This window comes from Diadema setosum, chromosome 14, assembly GCF_964275005.1.
Source record: "Diadema setosum chromosome 14, eeDiaSeto1, whole genome shotgun sequence".
Taxonomy (NCBI): domain Eukaryota; kingdom Metazoa; phylum Echinodermata; class Echinoidea; order Diadematoida; family Diadematidae; genus Diadema; species Diadema setosum.
This window is the reverse complement of record NC_092698.1, coordinates 9,364,108-9,380,654: the sequence shown is the minus strand read 5'-3', so window position 1 is coordinate 9,380,654 and position 16,547 is coordinate 9,364,108. Positions and strand designations below refer to the sequence as shown.

Here is a 16,547-nt window from a genome sequence, read left to right as displayed (position 1 = left end):
AGACAAAGCATATGGCGTAATATTACCACATTGATAGTCAACTTACCCAGAAATCCTATTCAAAGTTCCGTTGGAGACATAAATGCATGAAGGCTTGGGTGTCTCAATACAAATGGCATACCCTCAGCGTTCATTACTCTATTGACGGATACTTAAAGGAATCGATATCTAGCTGAGAAGCAATTACTTTTTTTCTCTCTTGAGGTCAAATCAAAATGATAGATTATCAATTAGTTAAAATGATATCTACTGTTTGTTTTTCAATGCCATTTTCATTCTACCGTGAAAAATAGCAATGTTAAACTTATCCTAAAGTTTTGTTTTCTTTTCTAGTGGCATTTATAAGTGAAAGGCATGTATATCTTTGAGCAGACGCATTGAAGAATGTAGATGGCAAAGTCAAAGTTGTACTTCATAGTAGATTAAAAATCGGTTTGAAAATACACATTAGATAAGTTGACAAAGAGCAATCATATGATTTTGGTTTTGATTCAAGTTTCAAGTTCAAGTTTGTAAAACATTTATTTTCCATCTTTTTCATGTTGTAAATCACATACATAAAGTTGTACAAGGAAGGCAGAATCTCAAAAAGCAGAGCTTGTGGTGAGCTGCCTAGCAAAAATACACTACATCACAAACACAAGAAACAACAAAAACACAATATAATAGTTCCCATGGCAATATTAAGATGACATATTCCTCAAAGAGAAATATTGCAGTCTAACAGAGGGGCTACAGTAAGTGTGAAAATACGTGACGAGCTACAGCCTAACAAAAGTTCTAATTCTAATACCTTTAACTAGTCAATTTATTTTATTGCTATGAATCGAAAGCTGTGATATGAGAATGGGATGCCAGGGAGACCGGAGCTGCATCATCCACTAATTGATGATGATGATGATGATGATGATGATGATGATGATGATGATGATCTTCATCATTTTTTAAACCACAGGACCCCGAACACCTTCAGCAGCACCAGCATCGCACCATCGCGTGTCAGACGACGTTCGAGATGAAGGGCGCCAAATCGTGGCGGAGCTCGCTGAGAGAAGAAAAGATCAAGGTGAGAGGGCGCCACCACGATCCAGTCATTCCAGTGGTATCTTGGAATATTGGTACAGGTTGCTATCAGAGGTTGCTATCAAGGAATGGGCCAACAGGTTAAACCTTGTCACAGCACGTCCCTCTCATTGGCTAAAACTTTTCATTCAGTGTGTGTGTGTGTGTGTGTGTGTGTGTGTGTGTGTGTGTATGTGGGGGCGGGGGCATGGATGTGTGTTAGTGTTACTGTGTATGTGTGTGTGTTTGCAAGTGTGTTTGTGTATGTGTATGTGTGTGTGTGTGTGTGTGTTTGTCCACACGCATTGTGATAAGCCGTATCCTTTCGTGTGCAAATGCAGTGCTGACAAAAGAGAGAGAGAGAGAGAGAGAGATGAGAACGCTTCTCTAGTAACTGATCAGTGGGAATCAGTGGGAATGCTGGGGGATGATTGTTCCAATCCTTGTGGCATTCATTTAAGAGTACATTATATATCTATTGTTGTGTGAAAATTATTTGCTTCAGAATGGTCTCATATTCAAGTAATGTGCAGTTTAATGTTTCCAGGTTACCATGCCTTTAACAGTGACGGGGCGATCGTTAACGGCCCGTTCAGGATCGCCCCGTCACTGTACGGGCATGCTAACCTGGAAACATTGAACTGCACATTACTTGAATATGAGACCATTCTGAAGCAAATAATTTTCACACAACAATAGATATATAATGTACTCTTAAATGAATCCCACAAGGATTGGAACAATCATCCCCCAGCATTCCCACTGATCAGTTACTAGCCATCCCCTTTAAAGCTTCTGATATGTCTGAAGGGGGGAGGGGGTATATAAAAAGGAAATGTATTGATCATCATAATGTGTTGGCCAAAAGGAGTAGTTAATTTCCCCACAGCGGTAGGTCATTGTTGTTTACGGAACAAAGCATCTTGTTATTTTCAACCTGGAGCTCATGAACCATCACGATGCCAAAAACATTACAACGACGTAGGATACTTCTTGCATTAACTGTACTTGCATTACAGCTTTTTAAGCTCATCCGTCGTTATCTCCCCAAAAGAGAATCGCATTGCAATGTAACAAGCAAAGAAAGAAAGGAACTAACACACGAACTCAAATGCAGCATGGCTGAATTTTAGAAGTGCAGGATGCGGGATCACGATCCATCAACTAAAAGGGGGCAAAATACTACTCAGGTGAGGTACACGCACAAAACGAAATGTGAAGTTGATCTTGAACAGTGTCTTCCACTACTGGTAAAAGCATATAATTTAACCAAAGCTTTCCCTCGTGCTTTGCTTTTCTCTCTGTACACGTTGATTTTTTTTTTTTTTTGATATATCTGTAGGTCTATGCATTCCCCTTTCCATCCCCTTCCTTCCCCCTCCATCTTCTCTCAAACTGTTTGTTACCTTTATTATTAGGAGTAAACAGCGTGTTCACATTAGAGTTCGTTGAAGGGCTAGTACGATAGAGATTTTAATCGGTGACCTGTGCATGCATTGCTAATAGTCAAGCAGACGATCAGTTCTGAAAACCATTTTTCCTTAATATAATATTCATCTCTTCACTTTTATTCAAGTATGTCACGCAGGGTACTGTTTGTTCATATAGCAGCAGACCTTGGTTTTCGAATTCAGATCCAAAGTCAAAGTACGCAAAAAAAAAAATACATTTTTCTTTTGGAAAATCCCCAGAAATACGTTAACAGATGAGCATCTCATTTCAGAAACTGAGGCTCATCCAAGAGACAATCTAAAGGTTTTCTATACAAATGACAACCCCAATTAGGATGAGAAGAAGTGGATTGTTCGTTCGTTCATTCAAGCGGAATGCACTGTCGACCGTAACGCTTGATATTAAAGGGCTCAAGTCGCCCAAACGAACGCAGATACACCCGCGCACCATTATACGCCTCACCACCTTCTCTGATTGGATGAAATCAGTGATCGCAGCATGAATACAATTACGAAGTTTGCGATTGTGCGCCCGTAAAATCCCGTTAAAACGAGGATATCTGATACCCACGCGCTCAAGTTGATGGAAAATTGTTGCTTTCTGACTCGCAGCTCTCTCGGCGCCGTCATAATCAATTCGCCAGACTCACCAGTCTGTGTATACAATATACTCAAATAGGGGAAAGCGAATCTCTGATTTATTCCCACTGTGGTGGCGATGTTACGTACGCCAATATGACCACCAGGGATTATTAATCTTTCGATCCATCTTTCTGTCCTTGTCTTTTTCACTTGTGTCATGCAGCTTTAATAAGAAACAAAGTGTTTGGGCAGAAAGGGAAAACTCATTCAAATATGGATGCACTTCTAAAAGTGGCTATTCACCGACGAATGATGATGAAATAGAGCTACCCTGGGGGCCCCAGACATCGCTGTCCTGATGACGCGGGGTGTGATAAATGATCCAAAATGGCCGTTCCCCCTAGTTCCTCTGTTGTGAAGGTGTACACATCATGTCAAAGACAGTCGGTAGCCGGAGGAAGAGGCAATGACGTCATTTGGACACCGTTGTTACGTCATTCTTTCCCCCCATTCACAGATAATGCATAATAGTATCATTCTGTCATTAGTCCTGATAATGATATCCTGTTATTTCCCTACTCTTCTATTGTCCATCCCCCTTTCGTTCTCTTCTGTCCTATTCAATGTCTGCCTTTTCCATTTTTCTCCCATGTCCTGCATTCTTAACAATGCCATGTCTAATCAAGCTGATGGAGTGAAATGACGTCATATTTCGTATTTTGGGTAAAAACAACACTGTCTTGGCATTGACACATTAAAGAAAAAAAGTCATCCTCATAGTTGTTTGCGCCAATTTCAGCTGTGATGTGACACTCGACCGATGTGCAGTAAACAGGTGAAAATTTGTTTTGTTTGTTTGCTTTTCTACTGCGATGAAATTTCTCATTTGTCATTCCAAACGGGTAATGAGTACTTTTATATGATGGGGAGAAAATCGGGAGTGAGAAATTTGTAGTGACATACGACAACAAGTAACAAAACACCCCGGTCTTTGATTAGACGCCCACCGATACTCCCCTGGCGTCATGTACTAAATAATACTTGTTGATATTCAACGTAGTTCGTGTTTGTGCATATAACATAGAAAGTTGTCTCTCTACTTACGAGTTTGTTTATAGCTTTATCTGTTGTAGAGTTATAATCATAATTAAATGAATTCAACGGAGGTGTCGGAGATAAGCAAAGGTGTCCTTCTCTATTGTTGTTACTCTCTTTCCTCTCTCTATTTCTCTCTCTCCCTCCTTTTCATTTATTTATTTATTTATCTATCTATATATCTATCTACTTATCTATCTATCTATCTATCTATCTATCTATCTATCAGTCTCTTTGTCTACTAGTATCTATCTGTTCATCTCTATATCTATTTATCTATCTATTCATCTACTTATCTATCTTTCTATTTATCTATTTATCTATTCATCTATCTATCCATTCATCTATGCAGCTATTTATCTATTTATCTCTCTATCTATACATCTTTTTATCTATATTTCTATCCATCTATTTAACTATATATCTATCTCCCTCTCTCTTATCTAATTATTCATGGTTCTCTTCGTTTTTCCCCCATCTCATTCTCTTTTTAATCAATCTCCTTGTTTTCGTTTATTTTCACCTCTCCCTCGTTTGGCTCACTGATATCTTTATCTCTCACAGTTCTCTCTAGCCCATAATATTCTCTTCTCTACCTCTCGCCCATTTTCTCTGTCTTATCCACGTTCACGTTCATTTTTGTCTCATAATCAGCCCCTTCCCCTCTCGTGTGTGGCAATTTTCCCGATATTCTAATCACTCACAGCGAGGCTACCACAATATCTGTTGTTTCTGCATTATCCATGTGACTTCCTGCGCACTGTTCCCCTTCCCATAGGCGATCCAGCTGCCTTCATGCTTCACACACGGCGGCCTGTCATGGGCGCGTTTAGCTCTGGCAGCTGTACAGACGCACATCATTTCTGTTTCATAATTATACAGTACATACCCCTTTTGGTAACCCGGAGATCTGTCGACTGTGAAATAATCGCAGATATTGCAACCGTGTCTTTTTTTTTCGTTTGGTATCGTGTCTACATCGCGTTAAATCATTGATGCATAACACTTCTCGTCCATGACAGATCAAGTCAGAGATATTTATGTCACACTGTCATTGCTTAGCGTATACATATCGATTTTGATGGGGTAAACACGATGAGCAATATAAACACTATTTTACCCTCTCTCCTCTTTCTTCCTTCCTTGTATTTCTCTTTCTCCTTCTTCTATTCCTCCTTTTTTGTTTCATGCGTAATAATATTCGTTACAGAAAAAAAAATGACCGCTTGAGTAATAAATGTCACTAGTAATAACACACACACATACACTAACACGCTTACACAAATCCCGAGAGTCAGACACAACCATATTATTGGTATTGTCCCAAGCATACTGAATATAAATGTACACTCTTTGGGTGGGATGTGTGTCTGTCTGTCTGCCTTATCCAAACTATAAGGAATGATGAGATAAAAACTCAATCATTACACCATAATAATGCGATAAATGATTTTTCCTTTAGGCGTGATATTTATCGTCACTTGGTCAAATGCACTTTCAATTGATGTACTTTTTTATCTCGAAGGTGTTCATTGACGGACCCTACGGGACGGCCACGAGGGGAATCTTCCAGGCCGAGCACGCCGTGCTGGTCGGCGCTGGTATTGGTGTCACCCCGTTCGCTTCGATCCTCCAGTCAGTAATGCACCGCTACCGGTCGAGCAGACAAACCTGTCCCGCATGTCAACACACGTGGCTCGCCACGCCCCCTACCGACATGATGAGACTCAAAAAGGTACGTCACGTTTTTTTTTTTTCAGTGCGGGCGCGACAAATGGACAGTGAGAGCTCTTGTGTGTACATCGAATCCCCGCCGCGCCCCGCCAATTTGCTTTATGCCATCCGCCATCCACACTCCTTTTATCCTTTCCGACATTGTCAAAGTTGATTTCATTATCAGTTTGGGCATTTTTTTTTTCTTCCTGTCGCAATTTAACGAATCAAATTGTGCAAGATGAAATGATTTATCGTTTGACATTTACTGCGGCATTAACCAATTTTTAACAGCGCCGTCATTACTGGCACTACGCAATTAATTGATTTTTTTTTCCACACCCGAACTATCGAAGGACACTTTGGGGTTATTAGATTTGGCATTTGTGAAAGCACGGGAGATGGAACCATTAATTTGCTACGAACCATGAATGACACATTTTATGTTGTCTCTCCAACTCTTTTGAAAAGATAACTCAGATCGGTGACGATGTTATACTATTTTTTTTTTCTTCTACGTTTCAGAGCGTTTTGGCTAATATTAAACTTTATTATTATCGCCTTTCTATTTTGTCATTATTCGAGTGATTTTTTTTTTCCTATTACTTTACCATCAACAAGTTAATAATCTTTGTATTTATTGAAATTCATTATTATTTTCAGACTGGTTATTTGTTTCAATTTGATTTTTAACCCGTTGAGGACGAGTCCTGAGTATACTCCGGCAGGTGTCTATGGGAAATGCGTCTTGTAGCAAATTCAGTCCGTCCTCAACTGGTTTAAAAAAGGTCTTCCGTATTTAAGCAAGGTATTTTCAAATACAACGCAATAGATATACAGAGCTTTACAACTTTATACTGGTAAATCTTTCTAACGCACAATGCCAGGTTTATCAAAAATAAACAACAACAACTATTTTTTTTTTTACTGTGAGCGCGAGATATTGGACGTTGATTATCCGACATTACCTTAAAATGGTTTAAGAAGAGATGATGAGGATTCATTATTCGTCATCATTGTTCGTTTACATTTTCATGAACTTCTTTTACTCCGAAAACTGGAAGAGGTGCCGAAAGTGACTTATGATTTCCTGCGCGCGCATAATCACACGTTTCCCACCACTTTCATCTTCTTTCTTATATCCTTTCAACATCCCCATTTTTCTTTCCAGTCATGGCCAGAACTGTTCTCAAGTATTCCCAATTGATGAGAACTTGTTTGTTTATTTTGCCCCAAAAGGACCAGCGCGCATCCTTATAAATACTTTAAAAAAGACCCAAGGTTCTTTTGCCCCTGCACCAAGTATATCTATTACTATTTCAATAGCATGTACTTGGTCTAAGCGCTGTAAGACCCAATTTGTCTCTCCAAAAAATGCCTTCATCTGCAATAGTAAAAGATTATGTTTCAGACCTTCTTGCATTACAAGCTCTACAAGAGTTTCAGAATTACTCTCTTAAAAAAGAAAAGTAACAAAGAACGCAGCTTGAAAGAACACTGTATCCGCGAGGTTTCTCGTATCGATGTCTTGCTGATCATTATCTCAACACTCTCTCCCCTCATTCTATTCAACGCAATTTGCACTCTTATGTTACAAGGTGTCATTCCTTATACACATAGTCAGCCCAAGAATGGTTTCCCAAATCACTATCGAGCAGATTAACTGCTTGGGATTAAGACAAGGACGTTTTATCTCTTTTCATCTCATAGTTTTGTTTCCATTTCCTGACCTTTTGGATGAAAAACGCTTTCATCACGTTGATTGTCACATTGCGATATATACTTAATATGACATGTCACGTGGTATGCCATGAATCATTCTTACATAAGGTCCCGTGAACCCTACTTCTTTTTGAGTCTCCGGCAATGCTTCACAAAAAAAAAAGAAATAAGAGGTCACAGTATTCGGGACTGTTTGGGGAAAGTTGGCATGATACAGCGACACAGCCCAATCTAAATAAACGAATGGGAAACTTGAAATCGACGAAATATCGTCATTTACCTGTGATCAGGCATTAATGATGTGCCACTGCAGTTACACTGCAGAATAATCCTGAACATTACAGTCTCTTCAAACATGTCTTGTTTGAACATGGTTCACTAAAGTCAATAGTCATTTTGACCTCTTTCCATCCCACATACGGTGAGTGTAAGGCGGCAACGTTTTATCCTGTGGCTTTCAAGAAAGCTTTGGTCACCTACTACAAACGGTGATCTATCACAAACCCTTACTCCTACTTCGTCTAATAGCCATTTAGTCTCTATAGCCACCTGGTCTAATCCCGTTTCGTCTACAACCAGTTCGTCTAATGACCATTTAGTCCAGCTGCCACTTAGCCTCATTGCCAGTTGGCCTACTTCCGAATGGGCCATGCAATTTCGTCTAATACCCACAGTTTATTGGACAAAATGGAAAATAAAAAGATGCAAGGAGTCAACACTGCAATTAGGCCATCTGGTCATTAGACGAAATGAAATTTAGTCAAACTTGACATTAGACCAAGTGAGGATTAGAGCAAACGGGCATTAGACGAAATTGATAGTATAGACCACATGAGTTTAGCCGTAGTGGTGTTAGACGAACTGGGAAGTAGACCATCTGATATTAGACCAAGTGGCAATAAACACTACAAAGTGTATTTGGTATTGTGTCTTTACAGTGCTGTCGATGAAGCTTTGTCTTAGCAGCAGCATATCCAATATCTAAAAGGAGTAAGGCACTCTATATAATATAATAATTGATAATATATTGCATGAGTGACTTTTTTTCTTATCAACTCTGCTACTCTGAGAGAAGAAGAAGAAGTGAGGTCACACCCCATCCTCTGGGGCTGGCAACTCTTAGGTCACCCGTGGGTCAACCTCTCTACTCAAATTCAGTCCTCCACCTCCATAGACATTTTCAAAAAGAAACTCAAAACTCATTTGTCTTGAGCCCGATGTCAATTTTCCATATTATTATTACTGTGACTCAGACAAAACTTTAGTATTGGTCAAATAAAGTTCAATTAAAGTTTAAACATCAAGTTTTTGTCGCGTTAGCAATATTGATTTAAACAAGATAACTATTTTATGGCATAGGCATAATATGCATAATATATTCCTTTCCTGAAAATAATATGATATGTGGATCGTACTATGACGGTGTGATGAACCCTTCCTGATAAAATAAACTAGGTTATAATTCGAATGTGTTTAAATGATTTGATATTAGTCAGTTTCTGTAATACTCGGTGACAGATGAGGAATTTCGTCCATGGCGTTGTAAATGGCCCCATTTGAACGCAGATTGGACCACAACTCGATTTCGTAAGCCAGTTCGGAGTTAGCTCATGGGCACATTGGTCCGAATGACCTTTCTTTTTTCTCAGTCGGTTAAGGGGCTCTTCACTCGTTTTCAGATCGACATACTACAGTAATGCATAAGCTTTACGCAACGATTTATGGTATTCATCAATCCTGCTTAAACAAAGAATGAACTCGCATAGACCAGATGGCCAGAATGATCCGTCAATTAACACTTGGGAAAGCATCCATTTCATTATCTTACATTGAATGTAAGAACAACCTCTTTCTATCGATATTGCCAAATACCACTTTTGCTGTCAGGTGGATGTGCTGGCAATCAGCATTTATAAGGATTACATGAATAATCATTGTACATAATAATACATCACAGACGCTTATCCCAGTGACTTTAAAAACCAACGTGCCTGTTGGTCCGAATGACATTTTTTCTGCTCATGCGCAGAGTGGAACTCCGAACTGGCTTATTAGGTCGTGTACACATTGGTACAAATGACCTTTCATTTTTCTCAATTGGTTAGGCACTTCACTCGTTTTCAAAGCGGCATAATGCTAGTCCACTGCCTGGACTGTTTTGTGTGATCATTTACCGCGCGCACACACCGCTACAGCACGCGTATGCCCCACCGTACGCTCGTGTATTATTTGCCATCGATATAGTGCGGTTACAGGGGATAGCGCGATAAGATGTGGAGCGCGCGTGGATGCGTAATGATAAGAAAACGTCCAGAATCTGGACTAGCATAATGCATAAGCTTGCCCGACGTAACAATTTATGGAATTCGTGTTCAAACAAAGAATGAACTTGCGTTTAGACCACGTGACCAGAATAGTCCGTCAGTTGACATTTTAAAGGCATCCATTTCATTGTTTTGTATTGGATGCAATATCAACCTTTTCTTTTCATATTGTCAAATACCAGGGCTGCTGTCAGGTGGATGTGCTGGCAAGCACCATTTAGATAATGATCACATGAATAATCATCACATCTCAGATGCTTATCTCAGTGAAATAACAAACCAAAATGTATGTTGGTACAAATGACCTTTTTCTGCTCATGCGCAAAGTGGAATTACGAACTGGTCTATTAATTTCACTCGGCAGCTGAGATTGTAAGGATAGATCGTATCGAAATTGAATCGCACAGTGTACGATGGTCCCATGCCTTTCAAGCAATGTTACCCACTTTGTATTTCCATCGTCTCCAGGGGCATTTAATCTCATCATTATTAGGCATCTGACTGGCTTTATGCTGGACCATGCTGTGAAGTGCGAAAAATAAAATTGATATTCTTCTCCTTCGTCCTTCTATACCTGTCTCTGCTGGATCTCATGAAGTAACACGTGTGAACAATCATGACAATGTCGAGTCTATTAAGAGTCTAACTGGGATCTTTGTTACTCCATTTTACTGTCCTTTTTTTATTCGTTTTATTTTTGCTGAACATGAATTGAGTCATACGAAGAGGATTACAGACAGATATAAGTCTTTTCAATGCGAGATCATTATTGGCGAGTTCCGTGAAAGTGCCCTCCGAAGCGGTATTATATTTTGTCATACATTTTGCACAATGCCTCCGATCTGCAAATTGAGTTACCGGTGATAACAATAGAGCCTGATTATCCCCGGCCAGTGTCGGCCTAAAACTGATTTGTTGGATACAGTTAAATCTTTCCATGATCTCTCAGGCTTTTATGGAGAGCCTGAAAAGAATCAGACGATTGATAACTCTCAAAATGAGGTCAGCACTTTCCCCCAAAAAAGGAACGATTGACAAAATTTCCCTCTAATCCACAACTTATTGAGTGAGGGATCAGGTGAAAATTGATGTACGGTCTGCTGCAAATGCTACACGTAGACTTATAGTTGATAATTGACATTTTGGATCATTGTCAGTGATTGTGGTAATGACAATGGAAGTAATAATAGCTGTATTTATGACACTCTACCTGTGAGTTTTATAAGCTTCATCATGTTTTATTGCTAAAAATAATCATCATTATCTTACACCTATTGAGCCAATATTTCATTTCATAATCTTCCTTTTGCTCCTGGTCATCTAATGCAGATCATTACCTGCATTGTGGACACTGCGTCGAAGCAGAGCGCATAGTTAGTTGGCTGCTAAGTTACGAATGTTTTCACGAATTGCCGTCAACAGGATTTCCAATATTTCATTAAGTGTAGACATGGTAGAGTGTCCTCGTTCATAATGCATCAGTCTTTAAATGAGAAGTAAAGGGTTTTCAATCGTCGAATGATAAATTGATTGCAATTGGGGCATCGTCAACAAGAGTAGGCACTCCCCATTTCATCAATTTAATTAATGTCAATGCAGGTATGCTTTATTTCCTTCAAACTAAAGTAACACATAATACGAAATTGTACATTTATCAATTCATATTGCTTAACACTTTGAAAGATCAAAGTACAAGTCATAAAATGTAATGTAAGATATGTCTCAATAATTACAAAATGAGAAAACATGCACACTTTGCAATGTTGGCAAAATGTAATTATAGCGATGAATAAGAGATATATACTGAAAAGCGGAGATTGTATGGTGTGGATCACTAAAAAAACAACAGCAACAACTTATTATACCAACAAAATTTACGCAATATTAATGTACAGTTATTGCATTTGATAGTTGATATATGATGTTGCTAATGATATAAGAGCATACTGTAAACAGTATATTTGCTTTAAAGTACGTGAAAAATACAAACTGAAGATAAAACAACAATGTTACGGCACAGACACTATCATATTCATCTCAAATTCCCAGGTGGACTTCATCTGGATAAACAGGAACCAGAATGCGTTCGAGTGGTTCGTCAGCCTTCTCACCCAGCTGGAAATGGAGCAGGCCCAGGAGCCATTCGACCGGTTCCTGGAACTCCACATGTACATGACCTCGGCCATGGCCAAGAACGACATGAAGGGTATCGGGCTGCAGATGGCCCTGGACATCATGCACAAAAAGGGCCACCGGGACCTCATCACGGGGCTCAAGACCAGGACGCAGCCGGGCAGGCCGGAGTGGAACAAGGTGATGAGACTCGAAAGATGGAGATGAGAGCCGTGATGAGAATGACTGTCACAGTGTTTCCTATCTATCTATCTATCTATCTACCTTTCTTTCTTTCTATCTGTCTATCTATCTATCTATCTTTCTATCTATCTATCTATCTAGTCTATCTATCTATCTATCTATCTATCTATCTATCTATCTATCTATCTATCTATCTATCTATCTATCTATCTATCATATAGTTATATGTATTATGATTTATATATACAATTGTATTCTATATAATTGGGTATTGTAATTACGATACATTGAGAGATACATCGAAAGAGAGACAAACAGAAAAAGGAAGAGTTTTGTTGTGTAGGCCTACCAGTAAATGGGATGAAGAATATTATGGCGGTAATAACAATGTTTGGGGAAGTCAATGAAACCGATGATGAGAATTACCCTATCAATTTTCACATGATTAATGTTTGTATGCATATATTTAAATTATTAGTGGAAAAGTGAGCAAAGAAAATGGGATTCCATCGGGATTCGAACCCGAGACCTCCGGATTGCTAGACCGGTGCTCTACCGACTGAGCTATAGAAAGCCCTAGTGCATTTTCTTTGCTCACTTTTCCACTAATAATTTATATTCTTTCTGGTCAGTTTATTCTGTCTTTATTTGTTACAAACTCAAAAAGCTGCATCACTTCGGTGATCCCTCGCATTTATCCCCAAGTTGAATTATCCTTCGGGTTTATGCCAGGTTCAAGTGTGTGCGTGTGTGTCACACACAAACACACTGCTATAGCTTCTGACCACCCGAGCATTGAGAATTAAGGGTTTCTGGGACGAACACTGCACTAGGGCTTTCTATAGCTCAGTCGGTAGAGCACCGGTCTAGCAATCCGGAGGTCTCGGGTTCGAATCCCGATGGAATCCCATTTTCTTTGCTCACTTTTCCACTAATAATTTATATTCTTTCTGGTCAGTTTATTCTGTCTTTATTTGTTACAAACTCAAAAAGCTGCATCACTTCGGTGATCCCTCGCATTTATCCCCAAGTTGAATTATCCTTCGGGTTTATGCCAGGTTCAAGTGTGTGCGTGTGTGTCACACACAAACACACTGCTATAGCTTCTGACCACCCGAGCATTGAGAATTAAGGGTTTCTGGGACGAACACTGCACTAGGGCTTTCTATAGCTCAGTCGGTAGAGCACCGGTCTAGCAATCCGGAGGTCTCGGGTTCGAATCCCGATGGAATCCCATTTTCTTTGCTCACTTTTCCACTAATAATTTATATTCTTTCTGGTCAGTTTATTCTGTCTTTATTTGTTACAAACTCAAAAAGCTGCATCACTTCGGTGATCCCTCGCATTTATCCCCAAGTTGAATTATCCTTCGGGTTTATGCCAGGTTCAAGTGTGTGCGTGTGTGTCACACACAAACACACTGCTATAGCTTCTGACCACCCGAGCATTGAGAATTAAGGGTTTCTGGGACGAACACTGCACTAGGGCTTTCTATAGCTCAGTCGGTAGAGCACCGGTCTAGCAATCCGGAGGTCTCGGGTTCGAATCCCGATGGAATCCCATTTTCTTTGCTCACTTTTCCACTAATAATTTATATTCTTTCTGGTCAGTTTATTCTGTCTTTATTTGTTACAAACTCAAAAAGCTGCATCACTTCGGTGATCCCTCGCATTTATCCCCAAGTTGAATTATCCTTCGGGTTTATGCCAGGTTCAAGTGTGTGCGTGTGTGTCACACACAAACACACTGCTATAGCTTCTGACCACCCGAGCATTGAGAATTAAGGGTTTCTGGGACGAACACTGCACTAGGGCTTTCTATAGCTCAGTCGGTAGAGCACCGGTCTAGCAATCCGGAGGTCTCGGGTTCGAATCCCGATGGAATCCCATTTTCTTTGCTCACTTTTCCACTAATAATTTATATTCTTTCTGGTCAGTTTATTCTGTCTTTATTTGTTACATATATTTAAATTGATACCATGTATGCCTATCAGTAATTTTGTGCTTCAGAATAAGATAACATTACTCTTGATTTTACTTATGCATTGGTAAGAATGGAAATGGGTATTATATAGATTGATAGATTGATGGACAGATATATAAAGAGATATATGTTGATTGTAGGGCTTATGAGTATCTAGCGATAAATGCCGATAATGTGACGGTAGTCATGGAGATAATATCATTAATGATAAGTTGGGTGTGAACTGTGATGAATTTTATGCTGTTGAAGATGTTGGTATTGATGATGAAGAAAATGTATGCATAGGTAGACTTTAGGAAGAGGTAACAAAGATAATCATAGTGACAATGATAATGTTATGGGTGTTGATAAATTAGGTGCTGAGACATACAAGATGCATCGGTTGTACTGGCAATAGATACGCTCGTCAAGGATATCAATTCGTGAGTGGTCCTTTTATGAGCACAGCTTAGTTGACAACTTGTATCACGGTTCATCCTTACATACGATTTTAAAGGGTCATATTTGACTTGTTGCAGTGAAAGAATGCATAATTGAAGTTTTCTTCTTCAATTTTTCTTTTCAAATTCAATCCAATTTTTACAGATCTTCACACAAATCGCTCGGGAGAAGAAAGGAAAAGTGCAAGTCTTTTTCTGCGGATCGCCGAGCCTGGGTAAAGTCATCAAGAAGGCGTGCGAAAAGTTCAACTTTGGATTCCATAAGGAGAACTTTTAAACTGAGCGAGACCCGCACAACCCCCGTCTGGGATCTTTGGACCAGAATTGGTTCAGACATTCAACGTAGAGAAATCCATTTTTTTTTTTTTTTTTTTTGGGGGGGGGGGGGTTTGATTTTGGACAGACGTAGGCACAAAGAGCAGATGAGTAGTACTTTTTTGTTGTTTGTGACGTTGAGGGCGTAGTGCCATGAGAGATCGAAATAAATTGCAAGAGAGAGGGGGAGATAGAAAAAAAAAAAAAGGCCAACAACATCGAAGAGATAGAAAGAGGCATATTGAGAGGTAGATAGATAGAGAGAGATAGAGAGATGAATAAAGAGAGAGAGAGAGAGAGAGAGAGAGAGAGGGGGGGGGGGAGAGAGAGGGAGAGTCGGAGATTTTTTTTTTTTTTTAATAATGCCGTCAGTTTCTCCTGCAAGCTGGCGGAGAAGCATTCTGACGTACCATTGTTTATCACGGTGCGAAAATGACGTTAACGCAGTCACAGATTTGGAAATGAAGCGATCATAGTTGAAAAGGTGTCTGATATGCATAATATCAGAGAATACCAGAAAAAAGGCAGTATCGTCCGAACAAATGAATACTTTTGTTGTTTTTCGTGAGTAAAAGAAAAGAGGAAAACAGACGCCAGAAATGAATATTCCATCGTTACATGCGTTGTTACGCTTGATATGAACTTTATCATTTCCTTTGAAAGTACAAAGGAATTAGATGAAAGATGTATTGTTATTGAACAAATCAGATTGGTATACCAAGGTCTGTATCTGATACATATAACGATAATTGACCTGTGTGTTCTCTAAGATGACACACACACACACACACACACACACACACACACACACACACACACACAACTAAGTATATTATTCTAGCCTCAAGATGTTATCAATTATCTCTCAACTTAGCCTTCATCAGACCACGACGTACACGCGAGACCAAATGTAATATAGTCAGATGTTGGATCTAAAAAAGTATGTTGAATATGTATCAGAAATGACATATATTGAGAAATAGCTTTATGAGAACCGTGGTATATATATATACTTTGAATTATTCATTTCGGATATTGCGTCGTTGGGTTTACTAACGTTAAACATTTTCATGTCTGTACAAAGCTACTTTCGCTATTCTTTTTTTTGTGTGTGTTAGTGAATGAGTTTATTATACGTGCATCTGAGTGACATATCATATAAAATCTATGATCATCATGTGCCACTTTGTACATTAAAATCGTCGCTCATAATATTTGCGACTGGCAATGCGTTTTTGAATGTTATTTCATGGTTTCACGAAGCGAGATTTTTTAAATCATTTTTCTTTTGCGAACAAAACTGTATCAAATTGTTCCATTGTTATTTTCCTGTCTGATAAACGCCCGCGTATGACTCTCTTATGATATTATGCAAGTATCGCGTACGCTGTACATTCAAAATGTCATGTATCCTAAGCTTCCGTATCATCATCATATCAACTTTACAGAAGATGTAGCCTGGTGGACATCACGTGCTTGGCTTTTTTTTTCTTTTTTTTTTTTAGTTATGTATATTTTGTTGCAGAACAAGATATTTTTGTGAT

The 16,547-nt window shown here is 39.1% G+C and overlaps 1 protein-coding gene across 1 annotated transcript in view; it reads left to right on the top strand.

Annotated features, from left to right (window-relative positions):
* The window catches only part of LOC140237727 (NADPH oxidase 5-like), an 87,717-nt gene extending 72,752 nt beyond the window's left edge, over positions 1–14,965 (top strand). The window contains exons 10-13 of the mRNA XM_072317655.1: positions 974–1,066; positions 5,716–5,925; positions 11,999–12,262; positions 14,834–14,965. Of these exons, the coding sequence (XP_072173756.1) occupies positions 974–1,066; positions 5,716–5,925; positions 11,999–12,262; positions 14,834–14,965 (699 nt within the window). The remainder of the gene's footprint in view (positions 1–973; positions 1,067–5,715; positions 5,926–11,998; positions 12,263–14,833) is intronic.
* The last annotated feature ends 1,582 nt before the right edge of the window (positions 14,966–16,547 follow it).